Genomic DNA, 27,392 nt, shown 5'->3' on the forward strand with positions numbered 1-27,392 from the left:
TCTAAAACTGTTTTGACTGTCAATATATTTTCTATAAATAATTATACTTTGAATACAGATTTTTAAATTTAATATTTATCAATAATAACCAAAGAAAAAAATTGTCTTTTCGTTATTTTTATTTTAATTTGAGAAAACAATTATGTTAATTTTAAAATGTTGTTAAATTGTTATTCGTGCAAAATAAACAAATATTTTCTTGAATATCATTGAGCTCATAGTATGGTAAGAAAATTTCCATTTTACATGACTGCAGATTTAAACCATAACCATTATTATTGTATCCTCCACCAACCAATCAAGATAACTGATTTAATATTCAAAAATAATGAAGAAATACTTCTACTAACCACTAATACAATATGATACTGAACTGTGAGTAGAACTTGTCAAATGAGGTGATTGGACCTCTTTCCAGTGATAATGAAATTAAGATTGCTGAAATGCTAAAATTCAATCTGTAGTTTAAAAATTGAAACATTTCACTAATAGTCAAAAGTAATAATTAAATTACTTGTTTACAATATGAGCCATTTTTATTATGTGCACATATTAATGTTTACGGTGTTAAAATGGTAGTGCTGTCATGCCTCGTGAGCATGATTTAAAAAAAAAGTAATATTCACTGATTTGGTTAACATAGCTGATGAACTTGAAAAGACCCTTTATGGATTTTAAGTGGGTTTATTAAATACAATGTCAAGAAGCTGGTGAAATATAAAGATAAAAATGTAAAAAAAAGATGCAATACTTCCCAGGCCCAGGAAAGACAGATCAAGGAATCACATAAGTATGTATTAGTGGGAAAAGCCAATGTAGATGCCCATTAATAAATCAATTCTTCTCAAGACTACGTAAAAAGAATAAATTGAAAAAAGTAATTTGGTCAATTAGACTACTACACATAATGGATTTAATAAAATAAATGTTAATCATTAAAACAGCCAATTGGAAGACTCGACAGAAACTGCATTAGAGGATAGTAACTAGCATGGTTCACTATGATAGCCTTGAGGTGGAGAGTGCAGTCATTTTCTTCATTTAGATAATAGATGTCCCACTCAGCAAGTCTTGGCTTTTGCCTTCCTTGCCAAGTTGAGACTATGAACATGTCACTCATGTTCTACCAAGAAATAAAGTTAATAGTTAGTTAATTTTGAACTTTGAAAAACCACTTCTTTTTTTTTGGGGGGGGGGGAATAGATATTTTTTCCTTGGTTGTTTTCAATCTGTGATCTCCCATGCACAGCCTCCCCATATGTGGTTTCTTTGATTTTAGGTTTGAGAGGGAAGTTTGTTTTGCACAATTTTGTGGTACAGCACCACATGTGGTAAACATGGAAGGATATTTTCACAGCAGAGTCAGTAAGTACCTGAACTCTCATAGTTATGTGTGGATGTCTTAACATATACTTACTTACCAGAAGGTCAAAAAACAAACAGACTCACATTTATTTGAAATAAGGGTACAAACATGTACTCAAAATATATATAATTACATACAATTTATGTAGTTAAACTTGATAACAATTAAAAGATAATAATTGAGGGAAATTATTTTTTTTATTGAGTTTTATGCATTGGCTATTTCAATTTTTACAATTTGTACTTAATTAAAAAATGTTAACCCTGAATGTGTTACCAGATTTTAATAATAAAAATCTTATCACTAGTTTTAGGCTTTATAAAATCAACACTGATTACACTCCCCGATTGCGCAAATCCTTGACTTTGTAGATACGTACTAACCAGTGTTCAGTAGTGTATGCTTCTTCTAAAACATCTAATTCAAAGTCTTTGTTACCGATTTCTGCCCCACGGACTCTATCATAGCCAGGAGGTTTACCTATAAAAGAAACAACAGTCATTTCCTGCATATGATATTTCCGTAAATTTTTACAAACCTCCTTCTGAATATATTTGGCCAAATCTGTAGTAGCACATTTTGTACATGAGAGAATTCAGAAGAGTCTGTGAACCCTCCTTATCAACCCTGAATTCTCCTGAAGGCGAATAATAATCCGTTTCCTTGATATGTGCTCCCTTTTCAGTCGATCCTCCAATTCGAACCATCCAAAGAAATTTATTTATGTCTAAAATGTGGATGAGTTAGACTTATATTATAATGATAATTAAATAATCATACCCACCGTCAGAAGAATATCCAACGACACCGCCAAAAATAACTAATACATAATCAACATCCAATTCCCTCATTATAACATACGCCTGCTCCTCTGTAGATGCCATGGCCTGTCCCACTCGTGATATATGCGTGTTATTCCATGTGTTGTTGTCCACGAGTATTGTACGATTTGCCATAGCAGTTATCTGGTAGCCATAATCCCACCAAGACATTACCTTGGCATCCTGAAATAATTTTAACATTATAATAATATTAACATCATAATTTATCTTTACAATGACTGAATCTTTCACCAACCTCATGAGTGTTCATACGTAACCAATAATATGCTTCCCTAAAGTCATCAAATATAATTTGAGATCCATCATGAGTCCTCGCTGATAAAACAATACTCGGAGAACTGTATGCTTCTGAGGTAACCCAAGTGCAATGAAAGGTGTAAGTCAGCAAGAGGAATGTCATTATGGCAACAAATACTGTTGCAATCTAAAAAAAGGGTTGTGCTAACGTCTACTTTGGTTTGATATTACATTTTTATTTGACTGAACAATTATTTATTTACCTGACTTTTCATTACAAAATTTGATTCCAATTTCATTTTCTTTTTATCCAGATTTCGATCTGGATCTATTTGTTTCATGTAAGTATGAAGCATTGCCGAAACAGCAATACCTGATAGAATGCACATCACAGGAGCAAGGACGAGCATTAAACGGACCATGACACCCTAAAATATAAAACCCTTTCAAATGATCCCAAATTGTGAAATATTTACAAAATATACTTACGGCAAAATATATACTAGTGACTCCATAAAGAATTAGAAATATATTTGCATCTGACAGATTAGCAAAACAAAAATAAAGCCCTGCAGGAAATAAAAATACTAGAATCTGAAGATCAAAGTAGAAAGAAGACCATGAAGTAGGCTGATGTTCTGACACTGATGCGATAATTGGAATGTGGTTTTTGGCATACGAAGGATCCAGAAGAGTGTAGAAACGGCCAGTCCAAGGTGCAATCTTACCTAAGGCAGTCAATTTAAATAAATAATTTTCACATACTTGATTAAGTGTAAATTACTAACCTGTGACAGTCAATATCAGCCCAACAACGACAGACACAGAAGTGACTGCGAGCATTAGTGATTTAAACAACACCTCAAAGTCTGCAGAAGTTAATTTAGATCGCAAGTAGTCAACACAGCTGTGAATTTGACAGAGCCCGAAAACTCCCAAAGCCTGGAAATAGTTTTTGATTAATAGATTTAATTAAATCAAACTGGGAGTTGATGTGATCATGTTTAGACCGGGTACATCATTTAATCGTATTTTCCCTGACCCTTAAATTACAAACATCCGATAGTGAATTAACATGGTGCAGTAAACAGTTTTTTTTAATGTTCTTCAAGGATTACACTATTTCAAATATAATTTAATCATTTTAAAAGTGAATCAATTTAAGAAATTGGTTGGATCATGGATATTTGTTTTATACAAGGGAAAGGTTGTGGGCGAGATAAGGACCTCTACATCCTATATCCATCAAGTTGCACTTTTGCCTTCTAGTTTTGGTCACACTTTAAGGATATAATTGTACAATTTGTTTAATTTATTTTAGCCTATTGATATAATTCTTCTGCTTAAAGAAATTAATATATTAAAAACAATTGTTTAAACAAATAAATTAATTTAAAAAAAAATCTAACAAATCATTTTTCATTTGATTAAAAATCATAACGAAACCAGCAAATACATGAAAGAAATAGTTATCTTCAAAACAACATTGCAATACTATCCACTATCACAGATATTGTTTCATATTGGATGGTTTAATTTTCATTTCTATATTTATTAAAATAGGATTTTGCAGACTAAAAATTGACAACAGGTTCATGAAAATTAAAAAATTTACTGTTTAATTTAAAAAATTGTTGTTTTAAAAGCACCAGCATGAAAATCACACGCACGCCTAAAAGCTGAGACAACAGCTAAAATTCAATACATATTATTTTGTGTTCCCAATGACATCGTGTTTTTTTTTTAAATTGATCTTTGGTAAGGGCAAATTTTCCCTCATACTTACTCATTAACTATAAAACATAGAGGTAAATGGAACAAACTACCAAATATATAACATACTTACCAACATATGTTCTGATGATTGTACAGGTTGAAATCCTACAAAAGAAATCTGCATTGACAGCATAGTGCCGATGCAGTATAAAATCGAGTAAGAGATGTAAATCCTGTGCGAGAATCTTCCGGTGACCATCAGAGTGAAAACATGCATAGGAATTAAATTAATTAAGAATACATAACCCCCCCAGGAAGATACCTGAAAATAAAAAATATTATAAATATTATTTAGTAGGAGGATAGTAAAAATACTTATATTATATTACTTGCCATATAAAAGTATGCAAGAGCAGCTAGAGTTGCCCACAAAATGCTGCCAGTTTTGACAGATTTAATCCACATATAATACGTTAACAGCATACAAAATATGGCAATGGCTAAAACAAAGTAACAATAGTTTTCTCCTGTTGTATTATTTAATTTATTCCAATTTTTGTTATACATTATCTTTAATAAATTATCATATTGTATTATTTTTGTATGGAAAACAGATTGAAATGAAAAATTAGTTCAATGAGAGATTCACCTACGACAGCCAGATCCCTTTGTGCTCTAATAACTAAGCTGTTGGCTGTAATATATAATGCCCATAAAAAATAAATAAATAAAAGCCTGGTTTTTGCACACAAAAAAATGGTTTACTTTGGAAATGCATATTTTTTCAGCCTTTAGTCACCAAGCTGTGCTAGGCCTCATGTTTTAGAAAATTTTACGCTGAAAAAGATGACTTTTTTAAATGTTATAAGTAAATTGAAAAATTTGGGAACGTTAATTTTTGTGCTTTTTATGAAATCTTCAAATTGAGCTGTAGAGCCAGGAAATCATCCTGGAGTGGCGCCCTATGGCAATCAATGGGAAATTTTAATAAGCTTTCAATTGGTCTCCTTCCACTTTGCCAAATTTTCCAACTGTTTTCAAGTTATTTGCAATTTTGGGGCATAAAACATGGTTTTTTACATGCTCATGGAAAAGACCAATCACTCTTTCTTTCTCTCCCAATTTTATAGAATGCATAAATTTTGAACTGTCATTTTTTTTGCAAATTTTATGCTCTACTTTTGTTCCGAGGACTTTTTCCAAAAAGTGGACAGGGGAGCGAAAATTCTTCCTTTGACCTTCTGGGATGAGGAATGCTTCTCCTGTCGATAACCACTTGTTTACCTCATTATAGAAACTCAACTTTTCTTTCCCATTACACCAGTTCATTGGCAATTTGGCCTCGAATAACATATTGAAACAATAGGTTTACATATGGTAATATCAGAAGAGCGAGAGTGATCGGTTTTAGTCATGTGCATGAACAAAACCACGTGTTTTGCCCAAAAATTGCAAATAACTCATCTATCTCAATAACGGCCCAAAAATCAGGAACAGTGGAAGGCGACCAATTGAAAGCTTATTAAAGTTTCCGAAGTTTCCTATCGATTTCAGTACTATGGCGCTCCTGGACGATTTCCAGATCCAGCTCAATTTGTTTTTTTTTTTTTTTTTTTAATGGGCAGTGTATTATACCAGGAGCTGTACATCAGCTGGTAGAGCACTGGGATTTCAATTCGGATGTCATGGCTTTTAGTCCCATTTATTACAGAAAATTTAATGTTAAACTTCTTCGAATAAAAATTTATTCCTGTTTGCAATTCAGCCGTTTCTGATCATTTTGCCCTGACAGATGTGTTTTCGTATTCTAGCCAACTTTTGTGATATTAGCTCTTTTAATACCAGGTGCTTGGCTAAGCAAATAATACACTCACCACCGAAAATGGTGAGAAGCAGAAATCGAGTCCAAACTGACGAGGGCAGGCAGAATAAAATGACAGGAAATAACCAAACTAAAGGTTCACTACCTCAAGAGGAAAAATCACAACTATTCCTTTTTGTTATTACCTTCGTTATCGTAAGAGCCAGCAACAGAACGTGATATATAACCTGGAACTATTGCAATCATCGCTGCAGCAACAAGTCCAGCACCAGAATCCTAAACCGAAAATTAAAATTAATCATGACACAAAAATTAGCTGTACTTTACTGACTTTTAACTCTTTCGTCAGTAGATATGTTATTATTGTGGTCAAGCTCGAGAAAAAAGGAGCTAAGAACACACAAACATTTCTAATGTCAATCGTCAGGTTGACAAATCTCATCAGGTGATAAAGAATGGCCGAAGTCACCATCAAACCAGGATAGATTGTCCCTAAGGGAGAAAAAAATTACTTACGGCCTAAAACTAATAAAGCTTTTCTAGCAAACCTCCAATAATCCTGCCCAACGGGTACCATGCACGGTCATCAAACCAATTATGGAATTTGTAGAAGCCTTCTTCAGCCAGAAACCTTGTTGTCCTATAGTTGAAGTAAGGATCAAATTCATGGATGACACTCTCAAACCTCAATACAGAAAATAATCTTGTAGCAAAAGCTAAAAAAGAACGAAACAAACAAAAATATAATTTTTTATTGTAATCACAACCTATTGTTTTAATTCAGTATATTGCTGATTTTTTAAATTTTAATGTTTTTTAATAATTGAATTTTATTTACAGAGTATGGCTGTTATCGATAGTATGGAGAGCTTCAGAAGTGTCTCCTGCTTCTCCGGAGACATCCTCAGGCTTCTGGACTTTAAAAGCATTTTTGTCTAAACTAAAAGCGCGTGATGACAAAATAATTCGATCCCAGATACAAATCAAAGATAAACTTCACTTAAAAAAATACCGAACAGTTTACGAAAGCTGGTCTAATACTACAAATCGTGAAAAAGTATTAAAATTGATAACAACATCGCCGGCTATCCGGCAGATTCGGGTTTACGTTGCTCCGTGGACGAGTGAAACACTCTAGCCACCCCATCAACACTTACAACCTGGCATTCGACAGGGCGTCCAACTTCGTTTTACTTCCTGTTTTTACAAGTCCGTCAATCAGTCATAAACAACTGTAAAAGAGAATAATTCAAATAAATTTTATTTTAATTAGTAGTTAATTGTTCCGATTAATCAAAACTGTTGATTTCCAAGCAAAAACCTATGGGATTTTATTTTTATTACTCCTTTTAGGAAGAAATTTAGTACATCTACATATACTTTAAAACAAATCAACAGTTTTTAGTGTTTTAACAATAGTAGAAAATATAAATAACAATAAACCATAAGACAATTGATGCTACTCTGCTGTTTGCGTTTACTGTTCACATTCTGTTTCTTTACTGTTTTGCTCGCCAGTCGCCACATTTTTTATAGTTTTATAAACTGACAGTGCTTCGTATCAACGAAGTGGATTTGCTAAATGTTATGTTATTTTTTATTTGAACAATGTCTCTCCCTGATGGATTTGTTTTCCCACCGGTCAAATACGAATGTAAGTATATCAATCATCAATATTCTTTATTCGTATATACAAGGCTCAACGTACTTTGTTTCATTTTCAGACTTAGATCACACGGCTGACGTCCAGTGCGTATTTATTTTAATCTCATTCATGCTATAAAATAAATTCCGTGAATCGTATAAAGTGTATAATAAATAAAAATCTAGTGGGTTCTATGTGTCATATACCCTGTTTTGTACATAAATTACACCGATGAGTCATCTATGCATTTTTTTTGCTCCTGTTGCAATAGTTGTGTTATAAGACCCAAAACATTCCTTCTTGTGGAGGAATGCAGTTCCACTCTGTCATTAAATAAATCAGGCTTTATTTTGCCTTTTTACATCCCATAATCAGTTTTTATCAGATATCAGTTGATTCTACTGTGTTGCGATCAAGAAACGTGTTACATATCTTTTTTATGTTTTTATTTGTAGCCTACGCATATTAGTACATACAGTCCTGTGAAAAAATATAAACTCAATCATTTAATTTTATTCTGTAAGCGTCGACAGCCGAATACTCTCTCTATTGACTTACTTTTCTCTAAGCAATAAGAGAGTAGTTGGTGTGAGCGCTTCACAACTTATTCTTGTGTAGGGGAAGGTGAGGTTCTAAAATTTAATAAACCAGAGGGTGTATTCGTCTCTTCAGCATTTATTTTAACACAATTCTTCTTTTAAATGTACACAAACGACAACAAAATCTTGACCAATCTAAAAAGTCAGCCACAACTCTAAATCTGGTATGAGTAAAGATGAGTCATGAGAACAAAGGGACTTACTCCAAATGACACTCCCAGCGCCTTTCCAGATTCTCTGATAAGTCGCAACAGCTGGTCCTCGCTCTGGCTGGCTGAGTCCCCTTGTTGAGTCCCAGGCAGGAGGTGGCTGTTTCTGTTCTGGATCAACTCCTGGAATCGGCTGTTCACTTCCTGGGATAAGTACTTTAGTCTTGACTCAGGACAGTCTTCTGAGGTGACTGCCTGGGGTGCCTTTAGCCTTAATGAGACGGGGGAGGGAGTTGCAATCATTAAATTTACATTTTTTTATTTTAAGTCCTATCATACATAATATGGCATTACTTTATACTTAGGACTGGGTATTTCTGATGAGGGATTAAACAGTTTTTATTTGTCTCAAAACACTAATAAAATAAACAGATTTTATAATAATAGTAAGTTAATGTCATAATCAGCAAAGCTCAACAATTTGGGCTGCCAAATTGTTGCACACACCTTTCCATATTTAAAAAAAATAGCCAAAAATCTAATCTACCGAAAAAACCTATGTAAAAAAGTAATAATCAGTGCATTTGCAAATACATATTTTATCAGTTCAACCTTGCATAAATATCATTTAGATCCTTTTATTTTATAAACTAAGTAGTGGGATATGTAACATATGCAATGTTAATGAACCTAATGCTTCCTGGCATGCTTATTCAAAAGTCTGATGATAGCAAATTGATGTAATGTTCAAGTAACAGTAGGTATTTTAATCAGGATTTGTCTATAAAAATGACAAGGTGCATTGGTTTTGTTGCTGTCCTAATTTTCAAGTTATGAAGTACAGGGTTCAGTCCTCGCATTTCTCTCGGAATGTGATCATTTAAATATGCAGTGGTTAGAAAGTATGTGTAATAATAAGAGAGAATTATAGGCTTTCAAATGTTAATGGTAAATATGTATTTTATATTTTCTCCTTTACATTTTCTTTAGGTTGCATGCGTGGGGAAAAGATTTGAAAGAAGCCTTTGAACAATGTGCTGTTGCTATGTTTGGATATATAACAGACCTTGAGTATGTAGAATTTGCAGAGACGCAAACAATAGAAGCAGAGGGAGAAGATTTGTCATCATTACTTTTCCATTTCCTTGACGAGTTTTTATTCATGTTTTCTGCCGAACCTTTTTTCATACCTCGGGTACGGGCCAGAATATATGATAATGTTAATAATAAATTAATTTTTTGTTCATTTTAGGTGGTGATGATTACAGAATTCAACAGAGAAGAATTTAAAATCAAAGCAGTGGGGTTTGGTGAAACTTTCACAATTGGAAAACATCCTCAGGGTGCTGATGTTAAAGCAATTACCTATTCTAACATGCAAATTCATGAAAATGAGGATAAAGTTGAATTATTTGTTATAATAGATATTTAAGTTTTAAAAAATAAATTTATTTTTAATGTTTCCACATGACTAATATTTTCTTTAATCCTTTACTTTAGATGACTTTTTTTTAAACTAAGGTATTTTAACTGCGACGTTTTACGATACCTCAGGGAACCAATCTTTTTTTTAAAAAGCTCGTTTGTCAGATTCAAACCCAGGAACTTTACACTGATGAGTTGCCTGGTCAACGCCTTAACCATTGCAGCCACATACATCCGATTTCTTTTGTGAGTTTTTGTATGTTTAATCAGCTGAGATAACTAAACCTTTTGAGGAAAATTTCGTCTCCAATAGGGCCAAACTTTAATATTTGGCAAGTTTACATTTTAATTTTAAGAAAAATAATTTTCAATCAGCCAGACAGATTCAATACAATAAAACTGTCGGTGGCTGCAACAGGCACAGCATAAGGTTCAAATCCAGCAGCTGTCTTATTAGTGTTAAGCATATAGATGGGCAAACCCTCGTTAAAAAAAATAGCGGTTGTTTTTACTTACTTATTTTAACCTATCTTTATTTGAAAAATACTCTGTAATCTGAACTAATGCATGTTTTCAAATATCAGATAATTAAAAATTCTTTAGCTTTCAATGTTACAATCAAAAGCTTGACCATACGACCATTACTATAGTTTTTACTTAACTTCAGGTAAGCACCATGTCCATGTAAGAGCACTCTTATACCAACTAATTAAAAATAAGATTACAAACCCAGTATTTACGGCGAATGAACGAATAAACAAATTTAACTATTTTATGTCAAATTTAGTCAAGATGAGGACAATAAAACTATTTCCATCTCTGAGCTATTCAAACAATGAAGTAACTGCACCGACATAAAGTACAAATTTGAAGACAGCCAGGCAAGAAATCAGACAGACCTTTATTAAAGATTCCATAGCCACAGCAATTACCAAAAAATTGAATTCTTGAAAGAAAGGAGTGGTTGAGGTGAGAAAGCAAGTATCAACTCGTGTCATGAAGCATGTATTTGTCACCAATCTATACAGAAAATTTTTTGCTTCGCTAAGGTCGAGAGCCGTAAATAAAAAATCTCCATACAAATATTTCACAGAAATAAAAACAAGGATGATATAATGTTAGTCAAACTGTTCTTTTACAATCACTCAGATTAATTTTTTATTATTATTTGTTTCATTTTAATTATAAAACCAAATTATTAACAGTCTCTTTGTTTAATTAAAAACGTGTACAAGTTGTTCCTATATATTTATATATGTGTATATATAATATATATATAATAATGTTTTAGGGAATTAAAGTGAAAATATGTAGCCGCTTTTCCTCCTAAACTCTTTTCGATGGAAACACGGCTGCAGAAGCCACTTTGACAAAAGAAGGGGGCAAAGTACAGAAAAGCGACAGAGATTTGTTTTGTTAATAAGAGATTCCATGACACCTAGTTATTTCTTCTTTTGAGCCTTTTCTGCGGCCTTTGTCACTTTGCCACTAGTTACATCTTTATTGGTGACACTCTGAAAATTAAAAAATACAAATTAAAATATTTGGCTTAATAATTTAAAAAATAATGAAATATAAACATGGACATACCTTAATTACACCTACTGCAACAGTTTGCCTCATGTCACGAACAGCAAAACGTCCTAACGGAGGGAACTCCTGGAAAGATTCTACACACATTGGCTTAGTTGGAACTAAATTGATGATAGCAGCATCACCAGATTTAATAGACTTAGGGGCCTGCTCAGTTGTTTTTCCTAAAAGGCAAAATATAATTAAAAATAGAATATTGCTAATAATTCATTAAATTATGTTTAAAAAGCTGTAGGAAAACTGCCTATTATAAGCAATTAATGAACAAAAGCTAATAATTGTGTTTTCCAATTTGTAATATTCCACATAAAAACGCCACAATTGCAATGTTAAAATCAATGTGGAGCTGGATGTGGGGTATGGGATGTTAGAATATCAAGCAAAAAGATAAATTTATTTTAATAATATTTACCAGTACGACGGTCACATTTTTCCTTGATTTCTGCGAATTTGCAAGCAATGTGAGCTGTGTGGCAATCCAAAACTGGAGTATAACCATTAGATATTTGACCTGGATGGTTAAGAACAATAACCTGAAATAAAAAAATGAATTGTATTAGTAAATTTTTCCATTAAAAAAAAAAAAAAAAATTAAAATACCTGTGCAGTGAAGTCAGCAGCAGCTTTAGGCGGGTTGCTCTTGGAATCTCCAGCAACATAACCTCTACGCAATTCCTTAATTGAGACGTTTTTAACGTTGAAGCCTACATTATCACCAGGGAGGGCTTCTTGAAGAGCCTCGTGGTGCATCTCCACAGACTTAACTTCAGTGGTTAGATTCACTGGTGCAAAAGTGACAACCATACCAGGTTTCAAAACACCGGTTTCCACTCTGCCAACAGGGACTGTTCCAATACCACCAATTTTGTATACGTCCTGGAGCGGAAGCCTAAGAGGCTTGTCAGTGGGCCTGCTAGGAGGGATAATGGCATCGAGAGCTTCAATAAGGCATTTGCCATCAGCCTTGCCTTCTTTACGCTCGATAGCCCAACCCTTGAACCAGCCCATCTTGTCAGAAGCTTCCAACATGTTATCACCATGCCAGCCAGAAATTGGTACAAAAGCTACAGCAGCAGGGTTGTAACCAATTTTCTTGATGTAAGATGACACTTCCTTTTTGATTTCTTCAAAACGAGACTGTAAAATTATTTCATTAGTATTGCTTCAACATTAGAATTCAAGACAAAACTAACCTCACTGTAGGGCGGTTCAGTAGAGTCCATTTTGTTTACACCAACTATAAGTTGTTTTACACCAAGTGTAAAAGCTAATAGAGCGTGTTCTCTAGTTTGTCCGTTCTTAGAAATACCCGCTTCAAATTCACCTGTGCCTGCTGCAACTATAAGTACGGCACAATCAGCCTGAAAAATAAAATTACATTCATTACAACCCAAGAGGAAAAGTAAAAAAATCTCTGATAAAATAAACGAATTAAAGAAAAAAAAAAAATACTGTAGGGTTATATGCAGTATTCCCAAGGTACCGAAACCTTACGAACATAGCGAATAAACCATTATAATATACACAGTACTTTAAATCTGGCTACTTAATTACATTAATCAAGGCCAGCAGGGACTGTGATTTGAATTGAAAAAAATATTTAAACCAAGCCACACTAATTTATCATGAAAATTTAACATCTTAGTATTTAAAATGATATTGATATGCAAGTTTTTTTTTTTTTTAATAAGTAGTTTAAATACTTTTTTTTGTGGGAGGTTTCTTTTCAGGAACTATACAAACAAAACTAGACTTGTCCAGTTCCTCAAAAGAAACGTGAATGTTAAAAGTAAAACTCAAAAACTGATGTAAAGTTGCGACTAATTATGCAATAATTGATTCATAAACTAAACTAGACTGACTCACCTGCGAGGTACCAGTGATCATGTTCTTGATGAAATCCCTGTGGCCAGGGGCATCAATGATGGTCACATAGTATTTGGAAGTTTCGAACTTCCAAAGGGCGATATCGATGGTAATACCACGTTCACGCTCGGCCTTGAGCTTGTCAAGAACCCAGGCATATTTGAAGGAACCTTTGCCCATCTGAAAATGAACAAAAGTGTTACAAACTTTTTACTTATAATTATTTTATCCCTGTAGTCTTACCTCCTGAGCTTCCTTCTCGAATTTCTCGATGGTACGTTTGTCGATACCACCACATTTGTAAATCAAATGACCAGTTGTGGTCGACTTTCCGGAGTCGACGTGTCCGATCACGACGATGTTAAGATGGATCTTTTCTTTTCCCATTGTCGACGATTAAATGCGCTTTGAAATCAAAATCAGATGATCTGAAAAAACAAATGAACGATGATGGAAAAAAAAAAAAAAGGTTGAAACTCGGACAAGGGAGGTTAAATGGCCGGCGAGCACGTGACGACGGAAAACTGAAATGCAGTGCTGCCAAAATTACATAGAAATTTCCCTTTCCATCCCGACAACTCCACGTTCATCAAGTTACAATACACCAAAAATTTAAGATATAAAAACCGATCGAACTATCACAGATTACGGAAAAAAAAAATTGTGGAATACATCTTATGGATCGAGATTCAAGTTAAAAGTTAAAAAATGACAAAATCCTCCCAATTTTCTTCGGAAAATAATTTCAAGAGTATTTATCGGAAATGGCCACCACCACCTACAACCACTCAACCTACAACTCTCAACTGAGGTGGTGGGGCGGATAAAGAGAAAGTCAAAATGGCCGCAGCATACAACCCGTTTTCTGACATTAAAAAAGTTTTCCATCTTTTGTAAAACTTCTTTAAGGCCTGGAACAAGCTAAAAAATTATTGTTTTAGAAATATCGCATTATTTACAAGACAGATAAAAAGTTAAAGAAAAATATGTTTTAATTTAATAATATATAAAATTTAATGGTTTATAAAAATTTGAGTACATTACATCAACAGTACATGACACATAGTAGTAATATACGTATAAAACTAAAAAAAAAATTCTTTTAAATAACGATGACATGATGGGTGACGTGTAAGATAGCTAGCCGGTATAGCATAAGGCTAAACGCGTTATCGATCCGTCAGGCTCTAACCTCTAATTCTACTTTACCGATCCACTAGCCTAATACGAAATTTTCCAATTTCTTGAAAATTTTAATGCTCAAAAATTGTAAAAACTCCCGTCACGACTGTACCCGTGGAGATCAATAACTGTGCAAATGGACAAAATGGCGTTGAGAAAACGTGGAGACCACGTTCTCGAACCGACAGAATTACTCGACTGAAAATGAATTAAACATTTCAACTATCTTTACAGTGGGTTGCACCGTTAAAATATACAGAGTCGGTTTAAAACAAAGTACGGGACGATTGAAGGAGACCCGAACGTCGACCCATACCGGTGTACAAGTCCGAAACATGTTAGTAGAAAATGTCTGAAATATGTTAAATTCTAAATAAAACGATACGAGAAAGTAAAAGAAGGCGGAAACTAGAACTGACTTGTGTTAAACTTATCGAGAGATGGCAAATATTGAACAGGATACAAGCGGATATAACAGAAGTACTGAAGAGAACACTCACCTCCAAGTGCTACGGCAGAAAGAGGAAGACAGAATCAGTCGCGAGGCGCATGAACCCTTTGAGCAATAAAGTAGTCCCTGCTACGTCACTACTCCACGGATTTATCTGTAATCAAAGAAAAAAGTGGCAATTTTATCAAAATCTTTCGACCTAAATTACTTCTTTTTAATTGTTATTAAATAATACTGTAATTGGAATATTTTATTTTTATTCCTTGAATCAAAAATTGAGCCTTCACTGAGGACCTTCAATATACAACGGATAACAAAACAAGTCAAAATAATTTATAACACTACATTTCCACATTTAAAAAAAACTTTATTTTTTATTATATAAGTATTAATAAATTTCATTGAGTTGAACTCTTGAATAATAACAATCGAAAAATTAGTAACAAGATACTTTTGTCAAAATCTTAATCAAATCAATTAAAATTTCCATTTACTACTCCATTTAAGAACTTTTTTTTAATAATGGTTTTAACGCAGAAAGTTTTTTTTTTATATCACAGTATATTCAAAATTTACATACGGATGAAGAACACGAATGCAATGTAACCTACTAATATTACAACAGTCAATTATTGACTCCCGGAATGTTTATTTTTTCTTCGTTACCTTCTTAACTGTCTATAAATATTCAAATACGATAATATCGTTGCTGTTTTGTTTATAATGTTTTGTTTTTATTTTCATTTATTTTTGGGTTGATAAATTTTGAAAATGTTGTTCTTTTTATCAATGAATTATAATTTCCATTTTCTTCTTTTATTCTCTTCATAATTATTTGGTTTTATGTTAATAATCTTTTGACACGTTTAGAAAGTATGTACAACACTAGTAATCATGAAGGCTAGGCGCATTAAATAAATAACTATGATACAAGTGACAAAACATAGCGTTTAAGTGTAATATATATTTAATCTATGTTTTTAGTTAGTCCTAGTTAACCAAAGTGATTATGTAAATTTATTTATAATTTTTATGTAAAGTGCGGCTGGGATGAAAATGCCAGAGGTGTGGATTCAAGTCTCGCTCGTGACACCAACTTTTCATATCAACCACACTTTACCAAAATTATAAATCAATGTAACACATAAGTTCAAATAAATGTTTCAATAAGTTTCAAATGACAGGTCGTTTCCAACCATTTTGATCTGTTTATCATCACATGTTTTTGTCTATCAGACAAGCTTAAACATTTCACTAATTCAAACCATTTGCTACATGTGAATTTATGTTTCCTCTCACAACATAAAAAGTTTATTTTGAATTGATTGGTATCAGACATATAAAAAAGTTCAAGGAAAAACATTCAATTCTTGCAACGAGCTTTTTAGGAACATAGTTCCATCGTCAGGACTTTGAAACTATTTCTAATGATTTAAACTTTTAACAGATATAAACGTATACTTACAATACTCAAAATAATGGTTTTTATTTAATAGATTTTTGAGTTTTACTTTGGAAAGAGGACAAGGTCTTTTATCCGTCCATTCTGCATCATGTGATAGTCGTTGAGTTATTTTCTGCATTACCAAATTTAGAATAGAAATAAATAAATACACAACTTTGACAGACACAGTACTATGTCCTTCAGTATCAAATTATATATGATTATTTGTATTAAAAATTAAATGACCCAAATGGTAAAAATATTTGGGCCTGACTTTACTGCATGGTAAAAGCACAAAATAAATTATATTTGAAAAATTTATAATTAGTAATTTTATGTTGTAAATAATATTTTATACTCAGGATGATAATTATTTGTGACTTTTCTCTTCCTGAACTGCAGAGTGATGAACCTGAAATTTGGTCTTTTCTGATCATTTTGGTCTTCCTATCTTTACTGTCTTTGTGTGTCATACCCATTTCGACATTTCACCATCTTCAATATTAGGTCTCTGTCACATTGTGTTTTATTTTGACAAAATTTCACAGAAGAGGTACAACTGGAAAATAGGCAGACTGGAATGATTGAAAAAAACCAAATTGCATAAAATAATTGCTCAAATAAGACGATTTGCGGAATTAGATATGTCATGTCTTAAAATGTATGATCACTCAAGATTTTGAATCCCTTTTACAAATTTTTCACAGTAAAAACCTCCAGTGCTAGAGATGATTAAACTAAAAAAATACTGCCATAATTGAAGTATTAGATTCTATTATTCTTAATATGAATAATTAATAACATGTGTATTTAAATATTAATTCATAATAATCATGGCCTATTAAAGCAATCACAGTAAAAGAAATACTTTGTTTTTTGTACAGCTGATCACAAATTATTATCTAAATTTTAATGTAACAAAAGAATGTTCAAATTTTTAAATTGAAAAAAAAAAAAACTTTAATTATATAATTCAGCTACAGAAGTTCAGAGGTTTACAATTACTTGTCTGTGGCTTAACAAAAAGCCAGTTGATCAACATAATATTATCAACATATAATATACATATTTAAAATTCTTATTGCATATTATATCTTATTAATGTCCTCAATAACTATCAACTTTTTCTCCACATACTATATCCAAACGCACTAATCATACCCCAAGCCTTCGAGTTCGAAAACATCAACTCTCCTCTAAAACTTTAGCCTTAACCTTCAGAATTGCAGGGTCAAGATTATGGAATTTGCTTCCCAGGGAAGTATGTTCTGCTTCCGCGTTAGCTTGTTTCAGATCCATGGAATCTGAGTTTTTAAAAACAACACAAATCATTAACTTTTCTTCTCTTTTCCTTTTACCTTTTTCTCTTTCTGCTTTTCTATTGTACTGTGATTTCATCATTTGATTATAAATAATTAATATTAAAAAAAAAGCAAACTCATTTTTTTTATGGTTGTCTACTTCCTGAAAAGAAATCCAAGAAATATAAAAAGTCAACAACCAAAAAAGAAAACTAAAAAAAATTTAAAGAATAACCTTGCGCAGTGGCAATAACGTAGTCAATGAAATCTTACTGAGATTATTCCTAGTTGAAAAACTATTATTATTATTTTACAACATTTATAAAACTAAAGTTATTTCTAATATAAATGAGGGCTTAAAATAAATTTGTAATTAAAACAATGATAAACTCTACCATCATCCACCACAATGTGAACATCTGAATTAATTGAAATTACAACTAAAATTAAAATTGTGTTTAATTTCAATTTAATTTTATTTTTTATATTAATAATTTTTCATGAGAGATTTTTTTGTTAACAACGTATAAAGAAAATGTGTGAGCGTACATATAAATCATTAGAATTTGTGCAAATTGACAAAAGAATTTTACTCACATATTATATTATACTTTTTTACTTACAAACTTAATAATGCCAATTTGACTATTAAGTAACTTATAACTCTTAATTTTTAATACAAAAAGTTAAATCATATTGCTAAATTCAGAAATGAATTAATGTGCTATCATGGAAAGGGCAGGGTTTATCATTTTCAAATTAGATTTTTATGTTAAACTAATAAAATCTAAAGTGTTGGATACAATATAATCTTATCTGGCATAATTTTTTACAATGTAGCTTGCCCAAACATATAAATTTGAATTTTACAATTGTTATTATGAATTTAAGAAAAAAAAAACTAATTGTAATCAGATTTATTAATCCAGTCAAGGCTTTCTTTACGAAGAAAGGTTTTATAATTTTCTGTAGTGTCATTCTTTAAGATAATGAAATTAATATTGCCTTGACTTCTTCTCATATAAAAATGTATGGGTCTCCAGATAATCATTGCCTTGACTGTTTCACAAATCATTAGACCCTAAATAGCTTTGCAAATATTTTTTTTTAGGTTACAGTTAAAATTAAATTAAAATTTTAACTTGTTGATAGTGTCCTCATTAGCTTTAAATAAATTGCAAAATAGGGTACTCACGGAATTCCATGCAAATGAGATAATTTGGAGAACTTCTTAAAATATCTGGTTTTGTACTTTTGAGTTTTGACTGTTTTTTTTAAAAATATAAATAATAAATAACATTTATTAAAATATCTGGTTTTGGGATTATTATTCATAATACTTCTTTCAGCAATGCAGAATGTTTTTGTGAACAATTTGGTGTTATTTATACAGTTTATGATGTCTGCTGTAAATATGGTAGAGGTTTGAATGTGGGGGTCCGCAGTAGCCAAGTCGTCAGTTTGATAATTTCTCGACTCATAGACTCCGCACTTTTTTTTTCATGCTCCTATTCCCCTAAAAACATACAACCGAATATTTTGAAGATACTGAGCTCTGGCTAGTACTGCAAAATAAGGAAAAAGTGGTGTTATTAAAGTGCTAAAATGCATATACATCTTCTTTGACCCTCTGAATGAGTGAGGGGTTGAAATGCCTATAAAAGTTGAAATCCTCCTAAAATAAACCAGAATTTTAGAAAATGCAAATAAATGAATGGTTAACAAATTAACTACATAACGAGCATTCCCTACATACCCATGTACATCATCAATGCTATAATGTTAATTAATTGAAACAGCTAATAAAAAGGGAATAAATGTGCAATTATAAATGTTTATTATTATTATTATTAAAAAGGACAGTTTCCGGTCTGATAATCTGATTCTGATACTACCAAGTACCTGAGTGACAGTGCCTGAGGTTTCTAAAAGGTTTATCTTTATATCTACTTTTGTGTCGTTTTTGTCTTGAAAAACTATTAATAAGGTGATACTTTGAAGAAAATGGTTTTCGGGAATATTTCTAAGCACATTTGGAACCCAAAGTTATTATTGGTAAGAAAACCAATAATTTAATTTGTTTACTAAGTTATACTCTTGCATATTGGTACCTACCCAGCTTCACAAATGTTTACTAATTATAATTATTTCAACCACGCGGTTTTCTTTAAAAAAAAATTCACATCCAGTTGTTTGATCATTTTAACATTCTGTTCTTACTATCTACACCTGCTGGTTTAGTCTGTCAAAAACTTGTCGGAATCTCACCAACTTCAGAGGCTTCCATCAAACCTCACAGCCACATCCTCATTTCTCAACTTCCAAACCACATAGATTGTTATCAACATACTTAACGGATTTATTGATTTATTCCCTTTGCTGCATGCCACCTCACGATCCTTATAATATTTTAAAATTAGAATATCAACTTTTGTTTTCTGGGGATTCATGTAAAATTGATTACCAGTGACTAGCTAGTAAAAAGGTCATAGACTTAAAAGACGGTGATGATATGCATTCATTTTGGCAATGATGAAAAAATAATTTAGAAGTTCTAAAGGTGTGTTTATGTAGAAAATAAAATAGATTTTTTGAAATTAAAAGGAGAATATATTACCTCAGTTATCATACTCACCTAATGTCCTCTTGGATAATTAATTTCATTCAAACTTGTGGCATACAAACTGCAGAAAATTTGAACAAGATTATTTTGTTCCTTATGGCTAACGCTTCAGCCATTTGTATATAAGGCTTTAAACTAGTTGGCCAGGGGGCTATACAGGCCCTCAGGGGAGAGCACGTAAGGGTGCTAGAGTTGAAATTCTTAAAAGGATAGTAGTAAAAGATCCCATTTCCAGTGATGTGAATAAAAACCGTTTATAGTGCTATGGAATAGTACACAACCACATGGGATCCAGGACACAAAAGCACAAACCACCCACAGCACCCAACCCAAGCACCTGAAATCACCCAGACCAACCCCTCCAGGCCTGAGATAGTTCCTTCTCATTAATAAATATCACATAAAAAACTAGGGAGGGAAAATCAATATGTCGTTTTTCCAAATAAACAATGTAAGAGAGTCCAAATCTGTAATATTTTTTGTGTCCCACAGTATACTTTGAATATTTGTGTGGAATGTTATTCTGTAGTTATTTATGACTGAAAGCAATATTTAAAATCTAACTACGTTTCTAGGGCAGGCCAGGATGTTGTGGTCTGGGTCAGGATATCGCTGCATCAAACACAACTAGCATAGTTTGTAATAATAATTTTTAGCTAGCTGGTTGTGACTGAGCCAAAGCCTAAACATGGTGGTGAAAAATTGTCTTGCCCTGTATATCTTAGTGTATCAGGGCTGCCCCTTGTATTGTAGGCTGTAGCATCCTATAGGTTGGATGTCATACTCTTTTTGCCATGTTATTCTAGGCATTTTTTTCAAGTGAGCATTGAAATCCACAGGTTAATGGAGGATTTTTCCATCACAAATAAGTGACGATGGTACAAAATAGGATTGAATGCCAAAACAAAAAAAAAAAAAAAAAAATCAGAAAATGTAGAAATACAGCATTTCTGTACATGCCATATCAATGTCTGATCAATAAGATATTAAAAGCCAAAAATTAGTAGCAATAACACAAGTTTAAACAATTTAATTAATTCGTTGCATTTTCAGTTTTTAAAAAATGCTAAGATTATTATTGACTTCATTCTAGTTTGAAAGCAACGATCTTTAGTGTTCGAGCTTTACAATATACACTTTTTCCCCCAGCCAAACTCACCTCTTCAAACGCAGTTGCGGTACAAATGGGCTGATTGGAGAATGGCAAAAGATGTGAGGAAAAGGAAAACTCTTGCTGAGTTCGCAGTAAATAAACTCAGAGTGAATGCCCTCCGCAAGAACAATGTTTTGCCAAGAGAAATTCGAGTGAGTCAAGTCTTTTAATACCAAATCTTTAAGTTTTCTTTATAATTATTGTTATTTTTTTTTTTTCAAGGAAATAGCTGACAAAGAAATAAGTGAGTTTCCAAGGGATGCAGTTGGAAGAAGGATTCGTGCTCGGTGTGCTATTACTTCAAGGGGAAATGGAAATGTACTAAAATGGCATGTGAGCCGCATTGTTTTCAGAGATTTAGCAGATCATAATCTTTTGGCTGGGGTACAAAGAGCAATGTGGTAATTGTTTTGTAAATAAAGTTTAACTATGCTTAGATTGTATTTACTTTTTAGATTTAATTTTTAATTGAAAAATATTGTTCGTTTTTACTCTGTAAAAAAAAAAAAAAAAAAAAAAAAAAAAAAATATATATATATATATATATAAATCCTTTAAAAGTTGTTTTATTTGTTGGAATGTTTTCTATCTTTCAATTCCTTTTCAATCCAGTTTAAATAGTTTCAACTATTCACTTCTTTATTCATAATTTCATTTAAATGTAAATATTTGCGTAACAAAATATAAGCTATAACTGATATGTAACATAGCAGTTATAATTAAAATATGTTCCGAATTATGTGATCAACTAGTGTTGATTCATATGTAGGTATGTACCGGAAGTGAAAACATCAGATTTATAGGTATAAAACTGTGTAATGTTCGGTGACCATTATTTTAATGATAATGATTATTTAGAGATCATGAGACGGGGTCTGATGTGACAGGTTTAGAAAAACCTTTATAACACAAAATGTAATACAACATATGTACAAAACAATTAATCTTTAAATAAGGTATTGGTCGATAGAAAAGTCAGTGTCACGAGCGGGTTTCGAACCCACGACCTTCGGCTAAATACACCGCTGCTCTACCACTTGAGCTATCGTGACTTCGATCCACTCGGACGACGGACACCAACTTCCTATCTCAACCTCACCTTTTGAATTTTACCTCCTTTTTTGCCATTTTTCAGATGTCGCGTAATCTATTTGATTCTCAGTTTCAAATGGAATGATGATGTAATGGTAGAGCAGCTGTGTATTTAGCTGAAGAACGTGGGTTCGAATCCTGCTCGTTAGCATAGACTTTTTTATCTGAACCAATACCTTACTTAAAGATTAATTAATTGAAAAGAATTTATTTGGTTAATTGGACCATAAAACCTAATCTATATATAAAACAACTCCACACATCAAATAATTATACATAGTCTAAATTCTCAACAATATCTTTCTTTTTACCCCAATAATCCTGAAAGGCTAACCAGGACCGAATAACAAACTATTACTTTTTCTTCCATTGTCAGACCATTTCACCTCAAAGAACCAGCTTTCCTTTTAGAAAAATGTATTTCTATCCTTACCTTCCACTCCTTCAAAATCAAACATAAATAAACAAAAAACAATGTCTCACTAACTCTCTCAACAAGACAAATCTACACAGAAAACACACTCGAACTCGTTTCTTGAACGTAACATACAAAACTCCCCTTTTCCAGTTTTATTGAATTGCATTTTTGAAGGTAATATATAATTATGAATAAAGATAATAGTTATTGTAAGTAAACCCTTGTAGGGTGTACTTATACAGATAGGGATTTTCGTTTAAAAAATACACATTCCTTTTTAATAAAATTTATTGTAAAATAAAGACATTCATGAATGTACACTCCTTTCATACACAGTACATCACCCAGAAATGTTTAATCAAAAAGTCCTAGAAAACAAAGAAAAAACATTAAAATAGTTATAAAAAATAAATACTACATTTATAGTAAAAATGGCTAACCGAATCCCATGTCGTCTTCAGACTCATTGTCACTTTCCTCTTTTTTCTTCTCTTCTTTCTTCTTGTCACCTCCCGCAGGAGCCGCAGCAGCTTCAGCTGCTGCTGGTGCTAATCAAAAACATATACATATAAAAATTATACAATTAGATAATTCATAGTCTATCACTTAATGTACCTGGAGCACCGGCTGCAGGTGCAGCACCAACACCACTGCTGATGTTCGTGATCAAATCCTTGACATTGACTCCTTCCAATGACTTGGCAAAAAGTCCAGGCCAGTAGGGCTCAACGTCAACACTAGCAGCTTTAAGAATAGTTTGGATCTTTTCACCCTAAATAACAAATAGTCAACTTTAATGGAATAAGAAATATTTTTTACAAAAAAAATAAAAATAAAATAAATATATAATAATAAAATAAAATAAATAAGGAGGTACTTTGAATACGTCCCCCTTCCCATACCACACAAAAAATTCCTATTATTGATACTTTTCAGTTTAGCAGAGTATGTATGCGGGTCATTGATATTTGAAGGGAAATTTTTCTATTATAATAATACTCTTTAATGGAAACCTGGATTCAACTAAACAAATTCAATAAAAAACAATTGATTTATTTAAAGACCAAAAAGAGAGAGGAAAAATCTGAATATAAAGACAGTACTGACTGTCATTATATTCATGGCCTGGTACTGATATGTCAAATGCATATAACATCACTTAAATGTTGTGAAGAAAAAACAAAAAATTAGATTTTTTTTCAAGTGTGTAATTTTAATGTAAGCTACAGTATACTGTACTTTACATTTGTATTTACAATTCACGTTTTAAGGCACATACTCACTAAGCAAACCTCAGCCAACAAAAGAAAAGAATATATCAGGCTGAACATTTGTCATAAACACATTGACCATCCTTGAATCATGGAACCCCAATCAGCAGCAAATAGTTTTGATGTTACCGCAAGAAGTCCGAACCTTGACCAAAGCCAACCACTTCGTTGGCTGAGATTTCCTTAGTGTGTACACACCTTAAATTGGAAATTATGTAAATGTACTTTTTACCGTATGTCAATATCCTCCTTGGATTATCTGAAAAACTGTGTTACTCAAAAAAGCTCCCCTTTTAGTTCGTTAAAAAGGGTTCTACATGCCATGACACGAGGTTTACAAGAATTAACACAAATATTTCAGAATGTACATAATCGCATTATACTTTTAATTTGACAAGAGAACCCTGCGCCCAAATGGTTATGGCATGTGACTCGTATTTGCCACGACAGTAGTCCTGAGTTCAAATCACAGCACAAATGGCTTTTTTTTTAAATTAAAAATTGATTGAAAAAAGTATTGCAAAGTAGCCCTCGTCCGCGGCACCCAGCAGGTATTTGGACAGCAAGCCCTCCTGTATGACGAATTATTTACTTTTTATTTAACATGATATTCCTTGAAGGGACTTATGATTTAAACTGACTACAATATTATATTAAATGCATAATATGTAAGTAAAAAGCATAAATATTTAGTACACAAGTGAAGACTAAAACAACAATGCGAGGTCCACATACCAAAGACCCCTATACTAATTTCTTCCTTACAATTTCATGGATTGATAATTTTAAATAACATTACGATAACACGGGAAAAACCACATTTAACACATCAGTGAGGATGTGAATACCAGTCATACCGCTGTCTTTAATTAAATAACAAAGGTACAAACAACTTTTTGGGTTCATTCCAAATTTAATTTTAAAGGCAATTAGTTAAGAAACGGGTAAAAGTAATGTTGCAGCGAACACGAGAAAAAGAAAGACCGCATGGCATTGGCCACGTGACGACAAAATACTCACAGTAACGGCGACATCGTCGTCGATGAGGATCAAAGCGGAATAAACGCAAGCGAGTTCTGCCTTCGACATGTTTATCGGTGGATTTGTAAGTGGTTTTTAAGTGCAAGTCGCCTTAAATTTGGCCTTAGCTCAGACGAGAACAAGCACAAACGTTTGCTCTGGTTAGAAGCGCAACTGCGGTCTCGAAAGAGAATGTTACGTCGACACAATTTAGTCAGCTCTGCCTCACAGCCTACTTTATATAAATTTTATTATAGGTTTTTCCCAAATTAGTAAAAAATTTTTTTCCCAACTAAGTACTAATTTAAGATTGTTCACTGACATAATATAAAACTAAATAGTTTTAATTATTTCTAATCATTCAAACGGCACTAAAATATTTGCATGCTTCTTGTGAGCGTTGGCGGGAATTTCGGTTTACTCTGGATTGGTTTTTTAACAAAAACTATATAAATTGTCCCAAGAAAGATTTTTTCCTTCTTTTCAAGTGGGTTCACAACAGCAGATATCATATCAACCCTCGGGATGTCGTTAAAAAAAAAATAAGAAAAATAAAAACAAATTTAAAAAACTGGCCACCGACGCCCTTGCTACTTTTATTATTAAAAGCGTGCCTTCGAGCCTTTTACATGAAAAAGACAATAAATTTTTTTCGATTTTTTGGGGTTTTTTGCGTTTTTCTTGATAAATAAGTAAAAAACGTGCCTACGAGCTTTGTACATCGAAAAAGACAACAAACATTTTTTCGATTTTTTTTTGGTTTTTTTGCGTCGCATGAAAAATACGTAAAAAACGTTCCTACGAGCCTTTTCGAATTGTGCAAAGTTGACATCGGAAGCCCCCTTGTCTGCGAACCACCAGATGGTCAATACGAGCTCGCAGGCGTTTACAGCTGGGATACAAAATACTCATCTAATTATCCTGACTGGATCAAACAGGTATTTCTTCTTAATTATAACAGAAAATACGATTTTATGTACATACATATTTTTTTAGGTAATGGCTACTCCTATCGAAACTTTAAAACAACAGGCAAGGCCAAAATTCAAAGACTCCCAGCTTCCCGAAGACATCGACAGCAAACCGGGGTTCGCTCTTGGATACGGAAAATAGACTGTTTTTTAAATTACTTTAAATATTAAACATGTGAAAAAGGTATGAATGTTTATCAAATGCGAATGCATAATGTATCAAGTTCTTGTAAATGGTGTGAAAAAGTTTTTTATAGTCAGTACTTAATTTGTACAAAAGAAACATTAAAACCAAAGCGCAATAACTTGGTTCAATTAAACAATTTAAATGAAATACAATAATTAAAATACATATAAATATGTGATTTAATTTGCTGACTCTTTTATATATAATTTTTAAAGAAGTAAGTGATACATAAAGAATAATGTTTCTTAAATGTCAAGAGTATATTTTGTACTTTATTAAATTTTATTGTACTTTACTATATGTTAAGAAAGTGCAGCTACAATGATCATTTTGAAAGCTGTTAACAAGTTAAGCTAAATAAAAATATATTTTTTGAAAACCTTAGCCATTAAATTATTGTAAAATTCCAAATCGAGGCATGCTTTCTTCGCTGGAATAACAGGAAAACAAATAATTACACATCTATATGGAAATGCTGATAAATACACTCCCCAAAGTAGACACCAACAACATAGTATAATCACAGAACAATAGTATAAACGTCTTTCGCAAACAAAAAAAAAAAGCTTTAGGACGAAGTACACAAAAAAGAAATCCGCAACAACATGCGAAAAGACCCAAACCGTACACAGACATAAAAATCATATGAAGGATGGTCAGGCTAAAAATAATATCACTAGTCAGTTTTGGGGATACTAGTGTTCTAGAAAAAAAGACGTCATTTTTTGGAGATGTGGTTTTGTACCTTTATTGTTCATGTACGAGTAACAAGAACTAGAAGACGATTCCATTAAAATCCAAAAAACGTTTTTGAAAATACAATCCTAATTCGTTTTAGTCCTTAAATGCGAATATTTATGGCAAACAAAATATAGACATATTTGAGCTGGATGAGCCATATTTGTTCCTTAAAAATTCCTAACTCCTATGGATTTTCCAAAATTTAGCAGAAATTGTCTTCTCTGAGCCTACATTTACAACCCTTGGTGGTTACATATATTATATACTAAAAATAAGAA

General features: G+C 32.4%; 5 protein-coding genes across 8 annotated transcripts; 2 read left to right on the forward strand and 3 right to left on the reverse strand.

The window, feature by feature from the left end:
- Window positions 1–1,475: 1,475 nt before the first annotated feature.
- On the reverse strand, window positions 1,476–7,129 carry LOC106664591 (dolichyl-diphosphooligosaccharide--protein glycosyltransferase subunit STT3A). The gene is made up of 13 exons (XM_014390462.2): window positions 6,822–7,129; window positions 6,532–6,699; window positions 6,315–6,475; window positions 6,169–6,259; window positions 4,555–4,661; window positions 4,292–4,483; window positions 3,234–3,387; window positions 2,935–3,173; window positions 2,709–2,873; window positions 2,444–2,632; window positions 2,151–2,370; window positions 1,905–2,093; window positions 1,476–1,846 (listed from the first exon to the last, which is right to left on the reverse strand). The coding sequence occupies exons 1-13, from the start codon at window positions 6,910–6,912 to the stop codon at window positions 1,701–1,703; spliced, it is 2,112 nt and encodes a 703-aa protein (XP_014245948.1). The 5' UTR covers window positions 6,913–7,129; the 3' UTR covers window positions 1,476–1,700.
- A 117-nt stretch (window positions 7,130–7,246) lies between these two features.
- LOC106664592 (protein archease) lies at window positions 7,247–9,842 on the forward strand. 2 transcript variants are annotated; one of them, XM_014390463.2, is made up of 4 exons: window positions 7,247–7,637; window positions 7,708–7,732; window positions 9,367–9,571; window positions 9,629–9,842. In XM_014390463.2, the coding sequence occupies exons 1-4, from the start codon at window positions 7,592–7,594 to the stop codon at window positions 9,806–9,808; spliced, it is 456 nt and encodes a 151-aa protein (XP_014245949.1). In that variant the 5' UTR covers window positions 7,247–7,591; the 3' UTR covers window positions 9,809–9,842. The 2 variants fall into 2 exon arrangements, with proteins under 2 accessions (XP_014245949.1, XP_014245951.1); XM_014390465.2 differs by lacking the exon at window positions 7,708–7,732.
- A 948-nt stretch (window positions 9,843–10,790) lies between these two features.
- On the reverse strand, window positions 10,791–15,033 carry LOC106664506 (elongation factor 1-alpha). Of its 2 annotated transcripts, none has more exons than XM_014390273.2 (8): window positions 14,943–15,033; window positions 13,504–13,688; window positions 13,261–13,440; window positions 12,588–12,755; window positions 11,995–12,531; window positions 11,807–11,927; window positions 11,392–11,558; window positions 10,791–11,315 (listed from the first exon to the last, which is right to left on the reverse strand). In XM_014390273.2, the coding sequence occupies exons 2-8, from the start codon at window positions 13,645–13,647 to the stop codon at window positions 11,244–11,246; spliced, it is 1,389 nt and encodes a 462-aa protein (XP_014245759.1). In that variant the 5' UTR covers window positions 13,648–13,688; window positions 14,943–15,033; the 3' UTR covers window positions 10,791–11,243. The 2 variants fall into 2 exon arrangements, with proteins under 2 accessions (XP_014245759.1, XP_014245760.1); XM_014390274.1 differs by lacking the exon at window positions 14,943–15,033 and adding an exon at window positions 14,862–14,921.
- Window positions 15,034–19,540: 4,507 nt separating this feature from the next.
- Window positions 19,541–21,850, forward strand: LOC106664674 (28S ribosomal protein S14, mitochondrial). Of its 2 annotated transcripts, none has more exons than XM_014390607.2 (3): window positions 19,541–19,693; window positions 21,411–21,566; window positions 21,637–21,850. In XM_014390607.2, exons 1-3 carry the CDS (start codon window positions 19,643–19,645, stop codon window positions 21,817–21,819), a joined length of 390 nt encoding a protein of 129 aa, XP_014246093.1. In that variant the 5' UTR covers window positions 19,541–19,642; the 3' UTR covers window positions 21,820–21,850. The 2 variants fall into 2 exon arrangements, with proteins under 2 accessions (XP_014246093.1, XP_024081845.1); XM_024226077.1 differs by having other exon boundaries at window positions 19,562–19,693; window positions 21,355–21,566.
- A 1,344-nt stretch (window positions 21,851–23,194) lies between these two features.
- Window positions 23,195–25,416, reverse strand: LOC106664651 (60S acidic ribosomal protein P1). The gene is made up of 4 exons (XM_014390572.2): window positions 25,216–25,416; window positions 23,540–23,696; window positions 23,365–23,472; window positions 23,195–23,292 (listed from the first exon to the last, which is right to left on the reverse strand). Exons 1-4 carry the CDS (start codon window positions 25,282–25,284, stop codon window positions 23,279–23,281), a joined length of 348 nt encoding a protein of 115 aa, XP_014246058.1. The 5' UTR covers window positions 25,285–25,416; the 3' UTR covers window positions 23,195–23,278.
- Window positions 25,417–27,392: the final 1,976 nt, after the last annotated feature.

This window comes from Cimex lectularius, unplaced genomic scaffold (assembly GCF_000648675.2).
Source record: "Cimex lectularius strain Harlan isolate CLEC.00 unplaced genomic scaffold, Clec_2.1 scaffold112, whole genome shotgun sequence".
Classification (NCBI taxonomy): domain Eukaryota; kingdom Metazoa; phylum Arthropoda; class Insecta; order Hemiptera; family Cimicidae; genus Cimex; species Cimex lectularius.

Excerpts from the sequence above, each read along its gene's own strand:
- LOC106664591 (XM_014390462.2), bottom strand. The coding sequence starts at position 6,912 with ATGCTTTTAAAGTCCAGAAGCCTGAGGATGTCTCCGGAGAAGCAGGAG. Across the intron at positions 4,484-4,554 it reads CTCTTGCATACTTTTATATG|GTATCTTCCTGGGGGGGTTA; the intron begins GCAAGTAATATA and ends TTTTATTTTCAG. Across the intron at positions 1,847-1,904 it reads CCAAATATATTCAGAAGGAG|GTAAACCTCCTGGCTATGAT; the intron begins GTTTGTAAAAAT and ends TTTCTTTTATAG.
- LOC106664592 (XM_014390463.2), top strand. The coding sequence starts at position 7,592 with ATGTCTCTCCCTGATGGATTTGTTTTCCCACCGGTCAAATACGAAT. Across the intron at positions 7,733-9,366 it reads GATCACACGGCTGACGTCCA|GTTGCATGCGTGGGGAAAAG; the intron begins GTGCGTATTTAT and ends CATTTTCTTTAG. Across the intron at positions 9,572-9,628 it reads AACCTTTTTTCATACCTCGG|GTGGTGATGATTACAGAATT; the intron begins GTACGGGCCAGA and ends TGTTCATTTTAG.
- LOC106664506 (XM_014390273.2), bottom strand. The coding sequence starts at position 13,647 with ATGGGAAAAGAAAAGATCCATCTTAACATCGTCGTGATCGGACACGTC. Across the intron at positions 11,928-11,994 it reads CTGCTGACTTCACTGCACAG|GTTATTGTTCTTAACCATCC; the intron begins GTATTTTAATTT and ends TTTTTATTTCAG. Across the intron at positions 11,316-11,391 it reads TTGCAGTAGGTGTAATTAAG|AGTGTCACCAATAAAGATGT; the intron begins GTATGTCCATGT and ends TTTAATTTTCAG.
- LOC106664674 (XM_014390607.2), top strand. The coding sequence starts at position 19,643 with ATGGTTTTCGGGAATATTTCTAAGCACATTTGGAACCCAAAGTTATTA. Across the intron at positions 19,694-21,410 it reads GGAACCCAAAGTTATTATTG|CCAAACTCACCTCTTCAAAC; the intron begins GTAAGAAAACCA and ends TTTTTCCCCCAG. Across the intron at positions 21,567-21,636 it reads TTTTGCCAAGAGAAATTCGA|GAAATAGCTGACAAAGAAAT; the intron begins GTGAGTCAAGTC and ends TTTTTTTTCAAG.
- LOC106664651 (XM_014390572.2), bottom strand. The coding sequence starts at position 25,284 with ATGTCGAAGGCAGAACTCGCTTGCGTTTATTCCGCTTTGATCCTCATC. Across the intron at positions 23,697-25,215 it reads ACGACGATGTCGCCGTTACT|GGTGAAAAGATCCAAACTAT; the intron begins GTGAGTATTTTG and ends TTTGTTATTTAG. Across the intron at positions 23,473-23,539 it reads ACCTGCAGCCGGTGCTCCAG|CACCAGCAGCAGCTGAAGCT; the intron begins GTACATTAAGTG and ends GTTTTTGATTAG.